Raw genomic sequence first — 20,427 nt, forward strand, 5'->3', positions numbered from 1 at the left:
AGGTGGCCCTAAACCCTCCCTTGGGCTCCTTGTCCTAGGGCCAGAGCTGTCTCCTTAAGGCCAGAGCAGGTAGGGAGGGGGGAGGGAAGGATGACAAAAGAGGCCCTCGCTCCCCGGCCAAGCTCAGCCCTCTTCCCCATCTACTTCTGTTAGAAAGTTGGGGGTTGGACTGGAAAGAGGCCCCCCCAGGGGACCTGAGCGCCATCCTGGGATGCCCCGGGACAGCTCAATGACGAGAGTGCAGACTCCTTCCAACAGCCTTTTCCAGCCTCTCCAGCATCTGCAGACACAGAACTTGAATTCTGGAAAGTATCTAGGCCCCAGAGGCCCCCAGGTGAACCAGGTGACTTTCCTGCCTCCCTCCAGGCTTCCTGACTTCTTTCCGCCTAAATCACAGCTTCATTCATGGGCCTGTCTCCGGGTCCTCTGCCCACCTGCCCGTCCCTCCTTCCTCCTCTTCTGACCTTGATGGGCAGAGCCTTCCCTCTTCTGCAGGACATGTGTCCCCCTGGGCCTCCATGTTCACAGCCCTTAGACTATCCCTCTCCTGGGAGCCCCCCCACCTCACCCACCTCACATTCTCCCTCTCTGGGAGCTGTTCTTGGGTCTCCAGCTGAGCCTCCCCAAGCCTGTTTCTTAGTACCTCCCTCCACCAGGATTCTCTCCACCCTATCACTTGGCTTTGTCCCCTGCATTTACACCTCTGTCTGCGTCCTGGGGGCATGTCCCACCTCCCTGCTTGCTAAACACTCTTCCCCGCCCCACACACCTACCCCTTGCCTCCCTCCTAGAGCATGGAATGTACCTCTGCACTTAGAGTGTCCCTGGGGACAGTAAGACAGTGACCGTCCTTAAGGGAAGCACCTGAGGGAAAGGCCAGTCCAGGCCCCTCTGATTTCTTTCTTTCTTTTTTTTTTTTTTAAGATTTTATTTATTCATGTGAGACACAAAGAGAGAGAGGCAGAGACACAGGCAGAGGGAGAAGCAGGATGCGGGACTCGATCCCAAGACCCCGGGATCATGCCCTGGGCCGAAGGCAGACGCTCAACCGCTGAGCCACCCAGGCACCCTTCCTTCTGATTTCTGAAAAAGAGTTTATTGGATGCTTTTCAACTGAAAGCAGATGATTAATTCAGCCCTAACCTGACCTTGTTCTGTCTTTGAACAACAGACAAATTAGTTTACTTGAAAATAAATCTTTTCATTTGTATTTCCATGTCACCTGTGATTTTCCCGCCTTCCATCCGCAGCCCTGCCAGCTGGCAGCAAGGAGGTCAGCAAAGCTGCTGATAAGAGGAATATAAAGAGGGCTTGGTGCATGGCAATTCATGGCGAGGGGGCAGTGGTCTACTCAGCTGGCAACATGCTCCGCTTCCTGGTGTTCAGCACCCTGGTCCTTTATGGTAAGTGGGTCATCTGGCCTGAGTTCTTTAAGGAGGAGCATTTGGACAGGAAGGTCAAAGCTCTCCTTAGACCCAGGCCTGTTCCCTGTCCCAGGGCAGGATGGATCACTCGCCAAAACCTTATTATCCTCCTGGAGCCCATGATAGGGACAGTCAGGGCGACTCTTCGTGCAGGACCCCCTGGTTGGCAGGACTTGGGCCATAGGGCAGAGGAGCCTCTTTCACGGGGCCTGGGCTTTCTCACCACCCTCAGTGACAGGAAGACATGCTCAGCAGGTGCCTGAGCGGGATGCGCACTGCTGTCCCTGCCCCTGGAGAACCCGGCCAAGGCCCTGGATGTGTGGGTAGAGGGGGAGGGGGGAGGTCGCCTCGGGCCGTGGGATGACCCCAGCAAGGCTGAGGCCACCGGGAGCCCCTGAGGGATGGGTCCCTTTATAGCACGCCCGACTGCGGAGGACCCCGGGGAGGGCTGAAGTCACGCGGACTCCCCTGTTTTCCAAAGGGGCTCATAACTCTCAGCTGGGCCCCTCATTTGCTAGGGAGGAACGTGAATTTGCAGACAAAGCAAACTGCCACCCTGCCCCCCACCCTGAGCTGACCCCATGCTTAGTCATCACTCACTTTTCTTCTGCCCCACAAAGGACGCAGCACCCAGGACGTTCCAGAAACCAATGCCCGGGTAGTTGGAGGGACTGAGGCCCGGAGGAACTCCTGGCCCTCTCAGGTGGGTGTCCTTCCCAGCTCCAGACTCCTAGCAGGGCCATGTCGCCTCTGTGCTGGGCTGCACGACACGATGTGCGCCTGTGTCCGTCCTTACCAACAAGAAGCTCTCCGACTGTCCGGATTCTAGATTTAAAAGACGAACGGGGGGATCCCTGGGTGGCGCAGCGGTTTAGCGCCTGCCTTTGGCCCAGGGCGCGATCCTGGAGACCCGGGATCGAATCCCACGTCAGGCTCCCGGTGCATGGAGCCTGCTTCTCCCTCTGCCTGTGTCTCTGCCTCTCTCTCTCTCTCTCTCTCTCTCTCTCTCTCTGTGACTATCATAAATAAATAAAAAAATTAAAAAAAAAAAAAAGACGAACGGGACCAGGCTTAGGTGGCAAAGGCATGCAAAAGGTTTGCAGGAGGGGATGTGAACACCAACCACACTCATTGTCCCAGGCACGTGCCCAAACACAAACCACGTTTACGTTCGCAGAGACCCCACTTGTGCCACACTAGCAGGACTGAGCGCCGGACCCACACCTCAGACCCCCCCACACCCACACACACCACTCCACACAGTGAGCCTCGGCCTTCGAACACACCCCCAACCCCAAGTAGAGCATGTTGCTTCTTTGGTTGGCGATTTAGAGTTTCTACTTTTGCAACAGGGCAGCCAGGCTGTGCTTTAAGCAATTCTAAGGGTGTAAAACTGGCAAATGAACCGGGGAATGGTCACCCAACTCAGAGGGGTCGCTACAATGAGAATGAAATGCCATTCACAAACGCTTGCACCCCAGTCTTCAGAGGCAGAGCTATTGTGGAATAGGAGGTGCTGAAGAAGCTGCGAACTGATGAGAATGGATATTCCAGGGGTAGTTTGGAGTGTGCCCTAAAGTCGGGGGGACAGGGTGTGTCTTAAAGACCTCGGAAGGGGAGCTCAGGAGGCCTAAGCCTGTGGGCTTGGGTGACGGAGCCACCCATGGCCACGTCTCCCCGGCAAACATCCCCGCCAGGGGAGCGCTCCTTCCTGCCGCCCCAGGCCCAGCTGCCAGCCCTCCTCGCCACCACTCCCGGAGCCACTAGCAACCACTCAGTACCAACTGACAGGTCGGATGAAACCCACAGGCCACGTCTAGCCCACGGAGCTGGAGACTGTTCTGAAGGAGGGCAGGGAGTGAAGTGTAACAGGTAGTGTGGGGCAAAGCCTTTTTTAAGAAACACCAGCCTCTCTCTCTCTTTTGTCTCCTCCCCTTCTAGATCTCCCTCCAGTACCTGTCCGGGGGCAAATGGTATCACACCTGCGGAGGGACCCTCATCAGACAGAACTGGGTGATGACAGCTGCTCACTGCGTGGACAGGTGGGAAAAACAAAAAGCAGCTTTGCTGAGCCCCTGGAAGGGGGGACGTCTGGCCCTTCTGGAGGGATATGTATCTCTGAGCACGTGGGGCGGGACTTTGAGCACTGGGGGGCCTGGGGGGAGGTAGCAGAATATAATGAAAAGTAGAGATTTGGGCAGCAGGCAAGCTGAGATTCAAATCCCATTCTACCTTCTTCTACCTTAGTGACCTTGGACGAGTCCCTTAGCTTCTCTAAGCCCTCACTCTCTTCTTTCTAACGCGGGGTAGTAACACCTACTTCGTAGAGTTACCGCGAGGATTTCTGACCAGGCGAATGTTTCAGTGGCTGGTCAATGACTGGCTGGTAACCATCTCTTCCACTGGTCTTGAACAATCGTTCTCAAATCTGAGCATGAACCAGCATCACCCGCAAGGCACAGGGTCCTTGCTGGGTCCTGGGCAGCAGAGCTTCGCACGGGGTAGGTTCAGGTTGAAGCCTGGTCATCTGCATTTCTAACAAGCTTCCAGGTCACGCCGCTGCTGCTGGTCCAGGGCTCAAGCTTTAAGAACTACTGGTTTATAACCTCCCTCCAAATCCCTCGTGGGCTGAGAGCAGTTATTTCACTTAGGCTCACCGCACCTCCCCCAGGTCACGAGATATTCAGTCTATGATGTTCCGCTTAATAAACTGGGCAATGAGGTCGATGGCAGTTTTTGTCACCCTCGCTTGTGAATAAATTGGAGGATGAGAGGGCCTGTGACCTCCTCCCCTTCCGGGCTCTTTGGTCTGCTCTCTGCCCAGGCCGGAGAAGAAGGCTCCCCGTCCTGCAGACCGGACCTGAGATGGTTTCCCAGCTTTCCTCTAGGGGGAAAGACCCCCTGAGTCATCCAGCATTTCCTTTCCTTCCGTCACTCCAGAACAATGACCTTCCGCGTGGTGGTCGGAGAGCACAACCTGAGCCAGAACGACGGCACCGAGCAGTCCGCGAGTGTGCAGAAGATTGTGGTGCATCCGTACTGGAACAGCAATGACGTGTCTGCCGGGTAGGCCAAGGCTGGGCTGGCCTTGGGCGGGGAGGGAGAGGGGCTGACTGGCCGCCAACACGGCCTTGGCGTCCCTCGTGTTCATTCAGAAGGCCTCGGAGAATTCAGGTTTGGGGAGGCTTGAGAATTTTTGAAGGTCCGAGGGATTTGTTTCATCTAGGCTGGCCTGCATGATCTGGGTTACCTGGAGCTCCTCCTCTGCAGAGTTGGGTGTTTCCGTGTGTGCTGCTGTTTATTATGCGTCTTACGGAGTAGACCACGCCAGCAAAAATAAGTTTCTAAAAATTAATCTTATACGAGAAAACTGCAAGACTGTGCTGAACACCTTTGAAAAGGAAAGGTGTTAAATGGTAGTTAAAATCATGGTTCTCTAGAGTGTGGGGGCCGGGGGGGTCCAAGTGACTGGGATATTTCTGCAGAGCTTTCCGACCACGCAGCATTTTACATCTTTCTTCTCTGAGAATTCTTCTCTGCTACCAAGATCATGCCACTCTGCTCTTTTCTGGCTCCCACCCCCACCCCCACCCCCAATAACTGGAAGATGTAAGCTCCCCTCCCCTGGGTGGCAAAGGTCACGGCAAAACTGCGATACCAAGACCCCACCAGCAGGTGCTGCTGCTAAACAAGGAATGCCCTACAACCCAACTCCAGTTGGAGCCCCGCAAGTCCTACCCCTCCTCCTGCAAAGTCATGAATGTTGGGGGGTTTTTTTTAGTAATTTTTTCTTCTTTTCTTTTTTCTTCCCTTTAAAGATTGACTTCTTTATTTTATTTATTTTATTTTTTTAAGATTTTATTTATTTATTCATGAGACACAAAGAGAGAGAGGCAGAGACACAGGCAGAGGGAGAAGCAGGCTCCAAGCAGGGAGCCGGATGCGGGACTCGATCCCGGGACCCCAGGATTACACCCTGAGCCGAAGGCAGACGCTCTGACCACTAACCCACCCAGGCACCCCAACTTATTTGTTTTAGAGAGAGAGCATGAGGAGGGGGAAAGAGAGGAAGAGAAAGTCTGGCAAGTGCTCCCCTCCATAATCCTGAGATCATGACCTGAGCCAAAATCAAGAGTCGGAGGCTCCACTGCCTGAGCCACCCAGGCACCCCGAAAGCGGTTAGTTCTAATGCTGCGGTGTCACAAAGGCTCAGTGAGGGCCTGCCCCTAGGCTGACCTGTAGGAAGGTCTGAGCTGGCTCCTTTCCTCCCACAGCTATGACATTGCCCTGCTGCGCCTGGCCCAGAAAGTTACCCTCAACAGCTATGTCCAGCTGGGTGTCCTGCCGCAGGAGGGAGCCATCCTGGCCAACAACAGTCCCTGCTACATCACAGGCTGGGGCCTGACCAAGAGTAAGTCACCTACACTGGCACCATCCACCGCTGGGATCTTGAGTAGGCAGCTGAGCTTCCGGGGCACACTCTTCTGTGGTCCTAGGTGTTCATAGCCAGAAATAAGGAACCAGAGATAAAATAACTGGTGCGTGAAATGAAGCCAAGTACGGGCCATGGAATGGTCAAGTCGGAGAGTCATAGACTCATAACTAAAAAACAACCAAAAAAGCCACAAAAAAGAAAAAACAAACCCAAAAACCTTATCTCAGATAATATTTTGTACTCGTTATTTTATTTTTAAAAGATTTATTTATTTATTTATTTGAGAAAGAGAGAGCGAGCAAGCGTGACAGGGAGGGCAGAAGGAGAAGGAAAGAATCTCAAGCAGGCTCCGTGCTGACCGTGGAGCCCCACAGGGGACTCGATGTTACGACGCTGAGATCACGACCTGAGATGAAATGAAGAGTCGGGTGCTTAAGTGACTGAGCCACCCAGGCACCCCCGCCTGTCATTTTGTACATGAGGAAACTAAGGCCCAACAAAATTAAGGGCCTTGTGTAAGATCACGTTGACCAGTTAGTAGCTAGTTAGCTGGGGCCAGGCCCCACACGTCCTGGCTCCCGCTTTGGTGGTCATGCCACCATCATGCTACCTCCATAGAGAGTCGCTGGGCTGTGGGTTGGAGTGAAGGAACCAGAGGCAGCCGTAGGTCCAGAGAAATGAAGGCAGAAGTGGCCTCAGCCCTCTTCTGATCATCATGGGAAAACTTCTGGTAGGGAATGCCATCTAGACAACACGGAAAGGTAGGAGGGCTATGAGCAGAGATGGCTAAGTCAGCCCAACACAGAAGCCTGTGGGCCAGGAGGCAGTACTGGGGCTCTGGAGGTGAGGCCAGGCCTTGCCGTGAGCAGCCAGTCTACTGGGAAAACCTGGAGCTGAGAGAGAGACACCCCTCCAACGCAGCTCCTCTCAGTTCACTTAATGTTATAATGGCTCAACCTCCTGACCTGTAACAGGAAAGGGCTGTTGTAAGGATACAGAGAAATAATTCGTGTTTCAAAGGCTTTGGAAAGTCCAAAGAGCCAGATAAAGGAAAACTGCACCGAGCTCTTATGACATGAAAATAAGGGTGTGCAGTCCCAGGTCGGCTTCGTGCGGTTCGCAGTGTAAAGTGAAGGCGGGAGAGTTATCAACAAATAAGACCATTAGAGTTGCTTTAACAACATTTTTTTTTTTTTTTTTAAAGCAGGAGTAGGAGATTAGAGCCTGGTGGTTTGGAGCTTGGGAACAGTGATAGGGGATGACCCCTGAAGGAAGAGGCCTGTAGCTTCCATATAAAGAGGGGGAAGGGGGAGGATCTGTGGCACGCAATGGGCAGAGACAGGAGCTTTCATCAGAGCTTGGGAAGGTTTGGCAGGTTGTGGAAGGTTTCTCCCCTGGAGAGCATCTGGGCCTGACCTCCAACTCTGTGTGTCCTGTTAGCCAATGGGCAGCTGGCCCAGGTTCTGCAGCAGGCGTACCTGCCCACCGTGGACTACGCCATCTGCTCCAGCTCCTCCTACTGGGGCTCCATCGTGAAGAAATCCATGGTGTGCGCTGGAGGAGACGGAATTCGCTCTGGATGCCAGGTGAACGCACGCGGGAAGGGGCAGAAATCCCATCCGAGGTCCTTCCCCCTCTGCCTCCCACCACCCACCTTTTTCCTCACTCCCTTTTCCACACCTACGCCCACCCCCATGCACAGACTTGACTTTCTACTCTGGGGTCTGAGTGAGAATGAGTCTGTGCCAGTAACTCTCTACTCACAGCATCTCAAAGTTGAAAGGAACCCTAAAATTCATCCTGCCCCATGTCCTGACCTCAAAAGCTTGTGCGTGGCCCCACACTGGTGTGTTGATGTATGTGCGTGTTCTTTAGAAGCTGTTAGCCACCTAGGCCTTTCACGGCCCAGAGTGGTGGTTGTAATTGTGTACAAAGAAGCTCTCCTCCCATCAACCTCAGCTTTTCTTGTAGCTCCTCCACCACTACCCCTTTACCTCAGTAGCATTTCCAGGCGTATATACAGGTGACTATGGCAAGGGAAAGAACAGAGAATAGTGTTACATCATTTATATATATGATAAACAGAACCTTCTTCCATTTAGACGAGAGCAATCAGCAATATACCATCCTACAGATTTCTTAATACAATTCAACAGATGTTCTCGATTACCTATTAAAGGCACTGTGCTAAGTGTTAGGGATACAAAGATGACTCAAACCAAGTGTTTAGTGGAAGAATGGCAGGAGCAGACATATGATAGGATATTATTATACAACGTGGGAAAGTGTTATTTAAAAAAATATGCATAGGGCAATATAGGAACCTAAAACATAGGCACTTACCGGTATCTCTCATGGTCAGAAAAGACTTGCCTTCCCCAAGAAAGCAGAGTCTGTAGTGAGTCCTGATGGTTAAATAGGAGAATCCAGGCAAAAAGGAGAAAAGCTATTCAGAGAGAACAACATGAATGAGGGCATGGGCCAAGAAACCATCTAGAACATTTTGAGAATTGCAGGGCATTCCCTACAACTAGAGCAGAGGTCAGAGCCCAGAAACCCCCAAATCCAGTTTGCTGCCTGTTTCTCTGTAGCCTATGAGCTAAGATTTTTTTTTCAAGATTTATTTATTTATTTATTTATTTATTTATTTATTTATTCATGATAGAGAGAGAGAGAGAGAGAGGCAGAGGGAGAAGCAGGCTCCATGCAGGGAGCCCGACGCAGGACTCGATTCCGGGACTCCAGGACCGCACCCTGAGTCAAAGGCAGGCACTAAACCACTGAGCCACCCAGGGATCCCCTAAGAATGGTTTTTATATCTTATTTTTTAAAGATTTTTTGAAGATTTATTTATTTTGAGAGAGAGAGAGAGATCATACAAGAAGGAGAGGCAGAGAGAGAGAGTGAAAGAGAATCTCAAGCAAACTCTGCACTTAGTGAGGAGCCCGATGCCGGGCCTGATACTACCCTGAGATTACAACCTGAGTCGAAACCAAGAGTCTGCTGCTTAACCAACTCTGCCACCCAGGTGCCCTCGTTTTTACATTTTTAAATGCTTGAGAATAAGTTTTAAAAGAATGATGTCATGACACGTGAAAATTTTAAATTCCAAGGTTCATTAAAAAGCGTTTAATTGGAGGGGCACTTGGGTGGCTCAGATGGTTAAGAGTCTGTCTTCAGCTCAGGTCATGATCCCAGCATCCTGGGATTGAGCCCCGCGTCGGGCTCCCAGCTCAGCAGAGAGCCTACTTCTCCTTCTCCCTCTCCCTGCCACTCCCATGCTTGTGCTCTCTCTCAAATAAATAAATAAATCTTTTTTAAAAACACATTTAATTGGAATAAGTACAGTCATACTTGCTTATTTATGTATTGTTTATGGCTACTTTCAGAGCTTCGGAAGGTTGAATAGTTGTGACAGAGACTCCATAGCCTGAAAAATCTAAAATATTTACCATTTGGCCCTTTATAGAAAAAGTATGCTGATCCTAGACTAGAATATAAACTATTGCCATACCAGGGAATGGCAGGAGATGATGCTAGAGGCAAGCAGGAGTCTCTTGACTTAGAGCCTCAAGTGCCATGTGCAGGGGAAGAAAATTTTTCCCTTCTTCATTTCTAGGTTCTTTGGCCCATCTAATAATTAAATTGACGTAAGACAGATTAACAGGAGAAAAATTTAATTTCATTTGTGCAGAAGCTCATAAAAATATGAGACTCAAAGACAAAGACCTTTTAGACAAAGAAATAATAAATGTATGAAGAATTGACAGGACAAAGAAGTTTGGGCTTGGGGTAAATTAGTGAAGAAGCTACAGGGTAAAGTAACAGAGTGTGTTATAAGCCCTAAATTCCCATCTCTACTGATAAGGATGTCTCCTTACCTCCTGGCACATGGCAAATTTATTTTCTGCTTTCAGAGGAACAAAGTAGGGTTTTTTTTTTAAAGATTTTTATTTATTTATTCATGAGAGACACAGAGAGAGAGGCAGAGACACAGGCAGAGGGAGAAGCAGGCTCCATGCGGGGAGCCCGATGTGGGACTTGACCTCGGGACTCCAGGACCATGCCCTGGGCCGAAGGCAGGCGCTAAACCGCTGAGCCACCCAGGGATCCCCAAAGTAGGTTTAAAATGTCCTTCTTACACTGTCTATTCTTCAGTAACTTTATTTTTTTAAATTATGTCTCTTGGGTTTGTTTGGTTTTTTTTAAGATTTTATTTTTTTATTTGACAGAGAGAGAGCACAAGCAGGGGGAGTGGCAGGTAGAGGCAGACACAGGCTCCCTGCTGAATAGGGGCTCGATCCCAGAACCCTGGGATCATGACCTGAGCCAAAGGCAGAGGCTTCCCTGACTGAGCCACCTAGGTGCCCCTTAAGTAACTTTAATTCAAAATAGTCAATATCCCAAAGTGGCATATTTGGGGGCAGCCTGCGCTGGACCTCCATCATAGTTTAGGGGCATGAACTTTATCTCTTTGGCACTGGGAAACCATTGATGAGTTATGAACAGGAGAATGGCATGATCAGATTTGCCTTCTAGAAGCCTTGTCTGATGACAAGGTACGCATGTCTTTGAAGAGGGTAAGGTTGGCTGAGGGACAGATTAGGAGACCACTGTAATCCTCTAGGCAATAGATTTGAGGACTTGAACTAGGGTAGTAGAGAAGAGGAAAAAGGAGGAGGATCTGGAGTGACTTTTAGGCATCTGGTTTAGGTGATTTGGGGAGGGGGTTGCTGCCTTCAGTGAGAGAAGGTTTAAAGGACTTGGGAGAGAAGGTGATGAGTTTGGTTCTGAACAAGTCGAGTCTGAAATCCCGGGGGGTTATTCAGCTAAGTTGCCCAGTAAGCAATTCGATATAAGAAGTCGAGCTCGGGGAGAGAGCTGGGCTCCATATACAGCGGAAGATTTCCACCCCCGACTCTCCACCCACCCCCATCCCACTGGCGAAAAGTTGTAGAATGAGAAAAGAACGGGAAGTTGAGGAAAGAACTGTGATAACAGGAATACTTGAGTGCTTCAGGGATTGGTGGAGGACAAAGAACCTGTAAGACTTAAGAAGGGATTCGAGAGAATAAGGGTTTTCTAGAATCTCAGGGAACACGGTGTGTCATACAGTGCATCCAGGAGCCATGGTAGGCAACTGGACGTGCCTACCGGACAGCTGGTGGGTCACTGCAAGACCGTGTCAATAGAGAAGAGGAGGGAGAAGCTTTATTGAAGGTGAATGAAGAGACCATGAGAAACATAGTAAGGAATGGAGAATGCTCCTCCAAGAATCTTGGATGAAGGAAAGGGACACACGCACAAAAAAAGTCTGGTAGCGTTAAGGAGGATGACAGGTCATGGAGGAGGTGAATGCAGTAGGTTAAAATTGAGTATGTTAACAGGCAGAGAAGAAAAGATGTGTAGAGCCAGAGAGAGGAAATAGTGGAAGGACAAGACCCCAGAGGAGGAGGAGAGGTGGAAGCAAGAGCACAGGTGAAGCCGGCACAGGACGAGGGACACCAGACTGCGTGGCTATGAGAGTGTGTGGGCTGGTGGCTGGAGGATGGCAGGTGTTCCGCGTTATTTTTTTTCTATTTACTTCTAACCTAGGCGTCAGTTTGCTGAAAATGAAGGAACAAGGGTAGTAGGAGTCTGGATTAATTAAAGTGAGTGGGACAATGATTGGCCTCCAAAGTGTTACTGATAGAGGAGGTTGGAGACCACGCAAATGACTAAGTGAATATAGGATTCGCTCTGTTTTTTAAAAAGATTTTATTTATTTATTTGAAAGTGAGTGAGAGAGAGAGTAAGCACAAGTGGAGGAAGGGCAGAGGGAAGAGCAGACTCCCTGCTGAGCAGGGAGCCCAACACAGGGCTCAATCCCAGGACCCTGAGATCAGGACCTGAGCCGAAGGCAGATGCTCAACCACTGAGCCACCCAGGCGCCCATGTATCTCTTCAGTTCAATTAGCAGAAGACATTAGTATTATATATAATTTAATTACCTTCCATTCCTCTCACCCAGGAATCCTCTCAGACCCCTATTAGTATTTGGGTGGAAGAGGGGCACCTGGGTGGTGCAGTCACTTGGGCGACCGGCTCTTGGTTTAGGTTCAGATCGTGATCACGTAGTTTTGATCTTGAGGTCACCAGGTCGAGCCCCGTGTGGGACTCTGAGTCCACTTGAAATTCTCTCTCTCTCCCTCTGCCACTTGTACTCTTTGTTTCTCTCTGAAATGAGTAAGTAAATCTTAAAAAAAAAAAAAAAAACTTGTTTCTCCTTTAAAAAACATCCCCCGCTTTTGATTATCAGATCCTCAGGCTAACTGAGAGGTATGGTCAAAATGTAAGGCATTAGTGCCACTCTCAGCTACTGCTCTGCAGTTGTCACAGCTTTTTGTGAAATTTTGTTTTGTGCAGTATTCAGAGGTCATGATGGTTCTTTGCTTGGCCCCTGCGCTGTTCACAGGCCACATGACTTCGGGTTCACAACCTTTAAGCTGTTCATTCTCTTTATTCCTTTTTTTGGTGCCCCCGCTTTGGAGAGAGCATTTGCTTCGTGGTTAGTGGCTTCAAATGAACATGCATTTGAAGCTTTTGAGAGGATAACAATGGACCAGGGAGACTCTTATGATTACTATTAGCAGGATTAACCCTACAATGGAGTCTTTCTTTGACTTATTTGATTTTGATCCATTTGGGTGTTGAGGACCCCATTGTAGGAGTCACCCTTTTAAGCCAAGTGGCTTGCTCAGTGATCTTACATAACTGAGTTTCAACTCCTCCAGAAGTGGATCTGGAGGAGGATTATCTGGAGTGGATTATTCCAGGTGGATCAAGTGGTGTTGGCCACAACACAGACATCCCCTCACTCAGCTAAAGATAATTAAGGACTATCCAATCATAGAGAACAACTTTTGCCAGAGAGTCTAAGGGTCTTTGTTGGGCAGCTATTGTCTTGGCAACAGATTCTACAATATCTTCAAGAGTTACAGAGAGGTTTCTGATCATATTCTGATGTACATTTACTCTACTCCTAACCAGGGAAGTGTGGCCCTGCCAAAGGAAGTGAATCCTGAGTCATGAATGATTCCTTTCTAACTCGATGATTCCCTTCTAACTCAATTCTTCCTCTAACTCGATGATGTAAATCCAGGGGAGTTGTACAGTGAAGTGTCTCCGTTCATTTGCAGAAAGCTGGAGGCAGACTTGGATAACCTAAAAGGCACTCCCTGGCTGTGTGCCAGCTATCCTGTCCTCTGTAGGCCCAAGGAGAGTGATAACCACCACAGACAAAGATAAACCCTCTCGGGACACAAACCACGTCTCAATAAGGTGGCACTGTCAGTGGATTCATTCTCAGGGATTGTTACATTTGCCCATTCAAGCCAGGGGTCAGGCTTCATATTTAGCTGAAGTATGAAGTCTCTCTCTCTCTTTTTTTTTTTTTAAGATTTTGTTTATTTATTCATGAGAGAGACAGAGAGAGAGACAGAGAGAGAGAGAGGCAGAGACACAGGCAGAGGGAGAAGCAGGCTCCATGCAGGGAGCCTGACGTGGGATTTGATCCCGGGTCTCCAGGATCACGCCCCTGGCTGAAGGTAGGCGCTTAACCACTGAGCCACCCGGGGATCCTGAAGTATGAAGTCTTGATCTGGCCTATGGGGAAGAAGTAGTCTACCTGGATGTCTGCTACTTCTCTCCCTAGTCACTTTGATTGGGAAGTCTGTGACACTTGTGTGGGACCAAATGTCGGATGGAGCCTTCTCCAGCTATGAGATCCAAGGTTTAAGTCCCTGGAGTCTGGCTGCCATCTGGGTGGTGAGGAGGACTTGGTGTAGTCCCTTCCAAGGAGATTCAAGGGCAGTCTTTGTTCTTAGTGATTCCAAATCAGAAGGGCGAGAGAAAATTGGAAGCAGTAGTTTCAATATTTTGAAATTGAAATCACAGGGGCACCTGGGTGGGTGGCTCAGTTGGTTGAGCATCTACCTTCAGCTTGGGTCATGATCTCAGAGTCTTGGGATCAAGCCCCACATGGGGCTCCCTGCTCGGCAGGGAGTCTGCTTCTCCCTCTCCCTCTGCCCCTCTTCCCTGCTCATGCCTCTCTCTCTCTCTTTCTCTCTCTCAAATAAATAAATAAATAAAATCTTTTTAAAATTAAAAAAAAAGAAATTGAAATCACAGATTTTTTAAGATACTAAAAGAATTCAGGATCCAGTCCAATTTACAGGTATATAATTGAACCTCAAAGACAATTAATAGGATTAGAATCTAATACAGATGAAGTGTAAACATAATTTCTTCTCTCTACAATTACCTTCATTTTTTATAGTTAATTTGTTTGCATTAAACTTTGCCTGATTATTTACATAAGTGCAGCAAGAATAGTGATCGACCACATAAGCTCTTTTTTAAACATTTTTATTTTACTTTATTTAAATCCAATTAACTAATATTATTCGTTTTGACATAAGCTCTTTTTAAGACAGGGATTACCCCCGTCTGGACCCTTGTAAGCAAAGTACCAGGTCAATTTTTCCATGAGGTTTTATTGGCTCTGTAAAGTCAACTTTAGTTCCTTAAAACTGTCTGGTCATATCTGAGATTGTGCACAACCTTCTCAAATATGATATTCTAATCAGAACTTTGGTAATATAACCAATGTTTCCAATTGTGTCTTGTTACAAAGAGATCAGATTTTCATGGAACTTATGTAAATAACGAACTATGGTTACCCTGGAACAGCATGGGTTTGAACTGTGTGGGTCTGCTTATATGTGGATTTGTTTTTTTTTTTCAATAAATACAGAATAACTGTATTTTCTCTTCCTTATGATTTTAATTTTTTTATTTTTTTAAGATTTTATTTATTTATTCATGAGAGACACAGAGAGAGAGGCAGAGACACAGGCAGAGGGAGAAGCAGGCTCCATGCAGGGAGCCCGACGTGGGACTCGATCCCGGGTCTCCAGGATCACTCCCTGGGCCAAAGGCAGATGCTCAACCGCTGAGCCACCCAGGTGTCCCTCTTCCTTATGATTTTTAAATAACATTTTCTTTTATCTACGTTACTTTACTGTAAGAATACAGTATAGAACACATATGTAATACGTTTTAAGCAACTTTTTAAATTTTATTTATTTATTTATTCATGAGAGAGAGAGAGAGAGAGAGGCAGAAACCCAGGCAGAGGGAGAAGCAGCCTCCATGCAGGGAGCCGGACGTGGGATTCGATCCCGGAACTCCAGGATCACACCCTGAGCTGAAGGCAGGCGCTAAACTGCTGAGCCACCCTGGCTGCCCTAAGCAACTTTCTATTATCAGTAAAGCTTCTGGTCAGTAGTAGGCTCCCAGTAGTTACATTTTTGAGGAGTAAAAGATTATACGGGAATTTTTTTACTATGCAGGAAGGGGCAGTCAGTGTCCCTAACTCCCCATGTTATTCAAGGGTTGATGGTATATTGTCATGAAAAGAATACTGGAGAATTCTTGAATGTTTCATCTTTGGTCACAAAACCAAATATTTCATCTTTGGTCACAAAGATGTATCTTACCAAATTATTGATAGCTGAAGAGAAAGGAATAAAAGGTTTACTGAAATCTGGAAAAGCAAAACGTTAGAGAACCAGCCACATTTTAAATAAGAAGTCGTACTGGGATCCCTGGGTGGCGCAGTGGTTTGGCGCCTGCCTTTGGCCCAGGGCGCGATCCTGGAGACCCGGGATCGAATCCCACATCGGGCTCCCGGTGCATGGAGCCTGCTTCTCCCTCTGCCTGTGTCTCTGCCTCTCTCTCTTTCTCTGTGTGACTATCGTAAATAAATAAATAAAATTAAAAAAAAAAAAGTCGTACAAATTATAATCATCCTCCTCAATTCACTCAGGCCCATGTAATTAACATTTGTCCCGTTTGAATCCATTTTTTTCATTAGTTCTGGATATTTTCATCCAGGTCTGTTGCTCAATCTGAAAGTATCAAAGTATCAGAAACCTGTATTCTAGAGTACTTGTCAGATTCTTTTCCATGAATTTCTCTGAAGATAAAATACATTTGCAGGAAGCTTTTGTAAAATCATCTGAGTAAAACAATAATTTTTCGTAAATGATAAAAGACTTAAAAAGATCTGATTTTTAAGATCAGATGATGATGATCTTAAATCATTTTTAAAGATCTGATGAGAATTCATTATGATGGAATTGACAAGGGGACTTACCCATCGCCCTTGGAAATGGTAAGAAAGACCATAAACAAGTGTTCTTAGAATGCCACCATGCCTGTTTCTTGGTGTCCTTAAAGCTGTCAGAAGTGTCCTTTGGTCTGGCCTCTGCCACCAAATCTGGTAAATAACAAAAATTCAGCTGAATAAATTTAGAGATCAAAGTGGCGCCAATGGTTCGTAAATCAGATATCATCAAATCTAGAAAATAGAAAGGAGCTTCATTAAGCTGTAGAAAAAGTTTTTAAAGGCAAAGAGAGATTGGAAAAAGGAAACTCTTAGCAAAGAATGTCTTGTTTTAGGAGGTCTATCAGCCGATTGCCCTCTTAGTGCTGACAGGGAAATTCCAGGTTGGCTGGTTAAAGGTCACATTTCTGGGAGAAGCAGAAGCTACAATTAAGTTAGGTATTAAGTCTTGGAACGGCTTAGCGTAAGTGACGCTATTTTGGGCCTGTTGTCATTTTTTTTTTTCCTGTTGTCATTTTTTAATAGTTGGAACATTTTGGAAGAGTGCTTTGTGATCAAAAGTAGCATTATAAGTGAATTATATATATCTTCATGGAGTCAACAGCTGCTCTTGGCTGTCTGTTCTTCCAGAGACATGCTTGACACACACGAGCGTGAGTGTGTTTTATTGCGGGTCCCCCTCTATTTCTCTTTCTTGTCTTAAACACTATTTGATGTTGCAAATCAGTCAGTTCATGACAAAGGGAAGCAGTTTTTTTTTCCACCTCTCCACCCCCACTGCCCCACCCCTGGCAACCACCAATCTGTCCTCTGTGTCTGTGAGCTTGTTTTGTTTTGCGTTTAGATTTCGCATGGAAGAGAGATCACAATGGATCTGTCTTTCTCTGTCTGACTTGTTTCACTGAGCATCCTGCCCTCGAGGTCCATCCACATCCTTGCAAACGGCAAGAGTACCTCTTTTCTCATGCCTGACCTCTCATCCATATTCTATTCTAAAATTACTTTTCATTTCCTGCAGAACTTTGTTTTTCCTGGAGTTAATAACTCTTTGTAATTTGCATACTATATACTCAACTTATCGCAAATTCAGCCCCGGATTGTCCACCAGTTTGTAAGGGACTTACTTTATCCTCTCTTGACCCCGGTCTTTTGTGTCTTGGTATGGGTCTATTTGCATTCGTTGTGAAAGAGACTTGGTTTCTCATTTTAGAAACTCCACAACTTGGTTCTGAAAATGTTTATTTGTTATGACTTCCTCCCCTCCATGTTTAAACTCTCTCTCTAGAATTTCTGTTATTCACCTATTTACTTCCTTATATAGTCCTCTTATTTTCTAAGTCTCTCTATATTTTGTTTATTCTATTTTATCTTCCAACCCTTCCCATCTTTCATTTCTAAGATGATAGTCATAATTTCCAAAGGCTCTTTTTGTTTTCTTAATGTTCTATTTAATAGCATGCTGTTCTCATATCATGGATGCAATATTTATCATAGTTTTTTATTGCTTGTTTCCTCCTCCCTGCAAATCTTGGTTGCCTTCATTTTTTATTTCTTTGTCTCTTTGTTTTGAGCTTTACTGTTAGGTTAGAGGCTTTCTTCAGATGTTTGGTACTCCTTGAACATCTGCTCTTATTTCAGAGTGAGGTAATAAGAAGCTGACCAGTAGCTCTGAGTCTTCAGTGGGATTCATCCACAGTGACCTGGTCTGTAGAGTGACCTAGTGAGGCCGTTACAGTAGGGGATCTCCAATGGCAGTATCTTTAGGTCTTCCCTCTTATGCTGGTCAGATTTTCCAAAGAACTGTGTTTCAATTTTCTGCCCGGAATTATAGAATTAGCAACTTGGCAGCTGAGTAAGGAAGAGTATCAAGGTCATATTCTACAAACCCAGGTTCCTGATTCTTAGCCTGAGCATGTAACCACTACCCAATATGTCATTTTCTCTCCTCTTCACCCCAGTTTTTTTTCTTTACCCCAGTTTAGTTTAACGTGTTGACTACCCACCTTGTGTCTAAACTCTAAGTCTAATGAGAACCATTGGTCTAAATGCTGGAGATGAAAAAAAACATTAGAACGTCCTACTCCCCCCACTCCCAGGTTCTATTTAGGTCAATAAAAGCTACTGAGCTTAAGATGCCAAAGTTCTATGCTGCCCTTGTGGAGAGGAACCATATCAGTAAGACACAGTTCCTGTCTCAAGCAGCTCGTAGGTAGGCGTGGCAGGTAGAAACAAATTATGAAACCAAAATACATGACATGAGTGCAGCAAAAGAAAGGAAGAGGTACTGCGGTTGTTCCGATAAGAAGAAGAGATTTCATCGGGATTGTGGGGATATGAAGGAAGGAGGGATTCGAACTGGAGCTTTAAAAGCGCACAGGATTTTACAAGCAGAAATGCAGAGGGGGTATAAGCAAAAGTAAAGGTTCAAAGATTCTATTTTATTTTTTAAAACAATTTTTAAAAGATTTTTATTTATTTATTCATGAGGAACACACAGAGAGAAAGAGGCACAGACAGAGGCAGAGGGAGAAGCAGGCTCCATGCAGGGAGCCCGATGTGGGACTCGATCCCAGGTCCCCAGGATCATGCCCTGGGCCGAAGGCGGTGCTAAACCACTGAGCCACCCGGGATACCCCAGGTTCAAAGATTTTAAAATGGAGTTTTAGGACCTACCTTCTCCTCCCTGCAGGGTGATTCTGGGGGCCCCCTCCATTGCTCGGTGAATGGCAAGTACACTGTCCATGGAGTGACCAGCTTTGTGTCCAGCCTGGGCTGTAACGTCTCCAGGAAGCCCACAGTCTTCACCCGGGTCTCTGCTTACATCACCTGGATAAACAACGTGAGTCTCCTCCAATGACAGGTTGAAACCGGGTCTCCTGAAGACCCCTGCTCTGCTGGGTTGGGGAGCAAAAGCTGGACAAGGGAGGCCGCCATCTTCCTCACCACATTCATTGTTAACTCCTTGCCTTTGCCTTCACGGCACACTCCCCCTCAGTAATGCTGCCGTCCTGAGGTCCCCTCTGCGTGCCCACTCAGGCCTCACCAACGCGTTTACTGCTTAGGGTAAGACGGTGCCAACCACAGACTTCAACTGGGCACATATCAGTGCTGTCCTAAGTCAAAGCCAAAGGGAGACATGGCTGCAGAATGGCCCATGTGTTCCTGGGCAAGGGAAGAGTCCCTAACATCTTCTCCCATGAGCCCTTGCTCAGGGCATCATGAGGATTCGCTCTACCTTTTAGCAAGAGGTTGTACCTCCCTCTTGCTACAGACAATGCCTGAGGGTTAGGTGAGACGTTACCTACACTGACTTGATGGTGGAGCTTCACCATCATCCCACTATGCCCTCCAGCCTTCAAACACACTCTGGAGTCTGGTGGCAGGATCTCTGATTCACAACCATTTCAAGGCCTGCTCTTGCCACTAAGTGCTGGGTATGTGCCGCTAACACTGAACTGTCCTGACACAGCTGAAATCTACTTCCTGCCCTCCCCCACAACGCCCCCAGAAACCCAGTGTAGGGCCATCCTCAACCAGGAGCCCTGGAAGAAAACAGAAGGGAGGTGGGCAGAAGTTACTGACTGTAGACATATTGGCTTTGCCTTCAGGTCATTGCCTCCAACTGAACATCTTCCTGAACCCAAAGGCCTTCCTAAGTGATGCTTGGATCCACAGTAGGACTTGAGGCCATCAGGGGAAAAATGTTCTGAAAGACCTTTGAGCCAGATACAGAAAAACAAATAAAACAGAATTTACATTCTCATCCTGTGTCTTTTTTTGGTTTGTAATTGAGCCCTCCAAAGGAAATGAAGTTCTGGGACCCACAGTGGGATTTCACCACATTTCTGCGCTGCTTCTTCCATTTCCTGCCACCTCTACCAGTTCACAAACTAAGCTGAGTGGGAGTAGTTTTACATGATCCTTTTTGCCTTATTTTCGGATCTTCCTTCCTTTCGGATCAATGGTGATCGGCCCATCTGCTCTTCCACGTGTATTTGCTATATTCAAAGGCACAGAGTGCTTTCAAATGTTCTCGAGTGACTAAATGTGCCCTGACTCTTCCAGGTAGGCTGTGGCCTCACCCTTCCTTCGTTCCCTGCTTCAGTGCCTAGAACAGGTGCTCACCCCAAAGTTCTGGGTGAATGGCAACGACTAGGACACTCTAGAGATAGGAGTGTAGGATTCAGGGGTAGGTCAGGCGCCAGCAGACCAAGAGAGTGACGACTTACAAAGGAGGCAAAGATAGGGAGGCAAGAATAGAAACAAGGAGAAAAGAAGATGCCGAACAAATAAAGGGAAGGTTGAGCAGAACAAAAAGGGTGAAGAAACAGCAGTATAGGGCCTCCAACTAAGTGTGAGTCAGCATTTCAAGGCTGAGACTAAAATAGACAACCGGATCC

The 20,427-nt window shown here is 47.3% G+C and overlaps 1 protein-coding gene and 1 long non-coding RNA gene across 5 annotated transcripts in view; one reads left to right on the plus strand and one right to left on the minus strand.

Annotated features, from left to right (window-relative positions):
* Window positions 1-1,243: 1,243 nt before the first annotated feature.
* Window positions 1,244-19,790, plus strand: CELA1 (chymotrypsin like elastase 1). Its single transcript, XM_025458859.3, has 8 exons — window positions 1,244-1,403; window positions 2,045-2,127; window positions 3,366-3,466; window positions 4,365-4,490; window positions 5,699-5,835; window positions 7,300-7,445; window positions 18,717-18,866; window positions 19,636-19,790. Exons 1-8 carry the CDS (start codon window positions 1,319-1,321, stop codon window positions 19,651-19,653), a joined length of 846 nt encoding a protein of 281 aa, XP_025314644.1. The 5' UTR covers window positions 1,244-1,318; the 3' UTR covers window positions 19,654-19,790.
* The window catches only part of LOC112667258 (uncharacterized), a 29,720-nt gene continuing 16,321 nt past the window's right edge, over window positions 7,029-20,427 (minus strand). The window contains exons 4-9 of one of the 4 annotated variants that reach the window (XR_007406624.1): window positions 18,701-18,853; window positions 16,058-16,180; window positions 11,850-12,075; window positions 8,203-8,305; window positions 7,854-7,886; window positions 7,029-7,413 (exon numbers count right to left, since the gene is read on the minus strand). This is a non-coding gene — a long non-coding RNA (uncharacterized LOC112667258). Of the gene's footprint in view, window positions 7,414-7,853; window positions 7,887-8,202; window positions 8,306-11,849; window positions 12,076-16,057; window positions 16,181-18,700; window positions 19,141-20,427 lie in introns of all 4 variants that reach the window. The other 3 variants (XR_007406623.1, XR_003141114.3, XR_004809975.2) reach the window with 3 other exon arrangements.

This window comes from Canis lupus, chromosome 27 (genome assembly GCF_003254725.2).
Source record: "Canis lupus dingo isolate Sandy chromosome 27, ASM325472v2, whole genome shotgun sequence".
Lineage (NCBI taxonomy): Eukaryota > Metazoa > Chordata > Mammalia > Carnivora > Canidae > Canis > Canis lupus.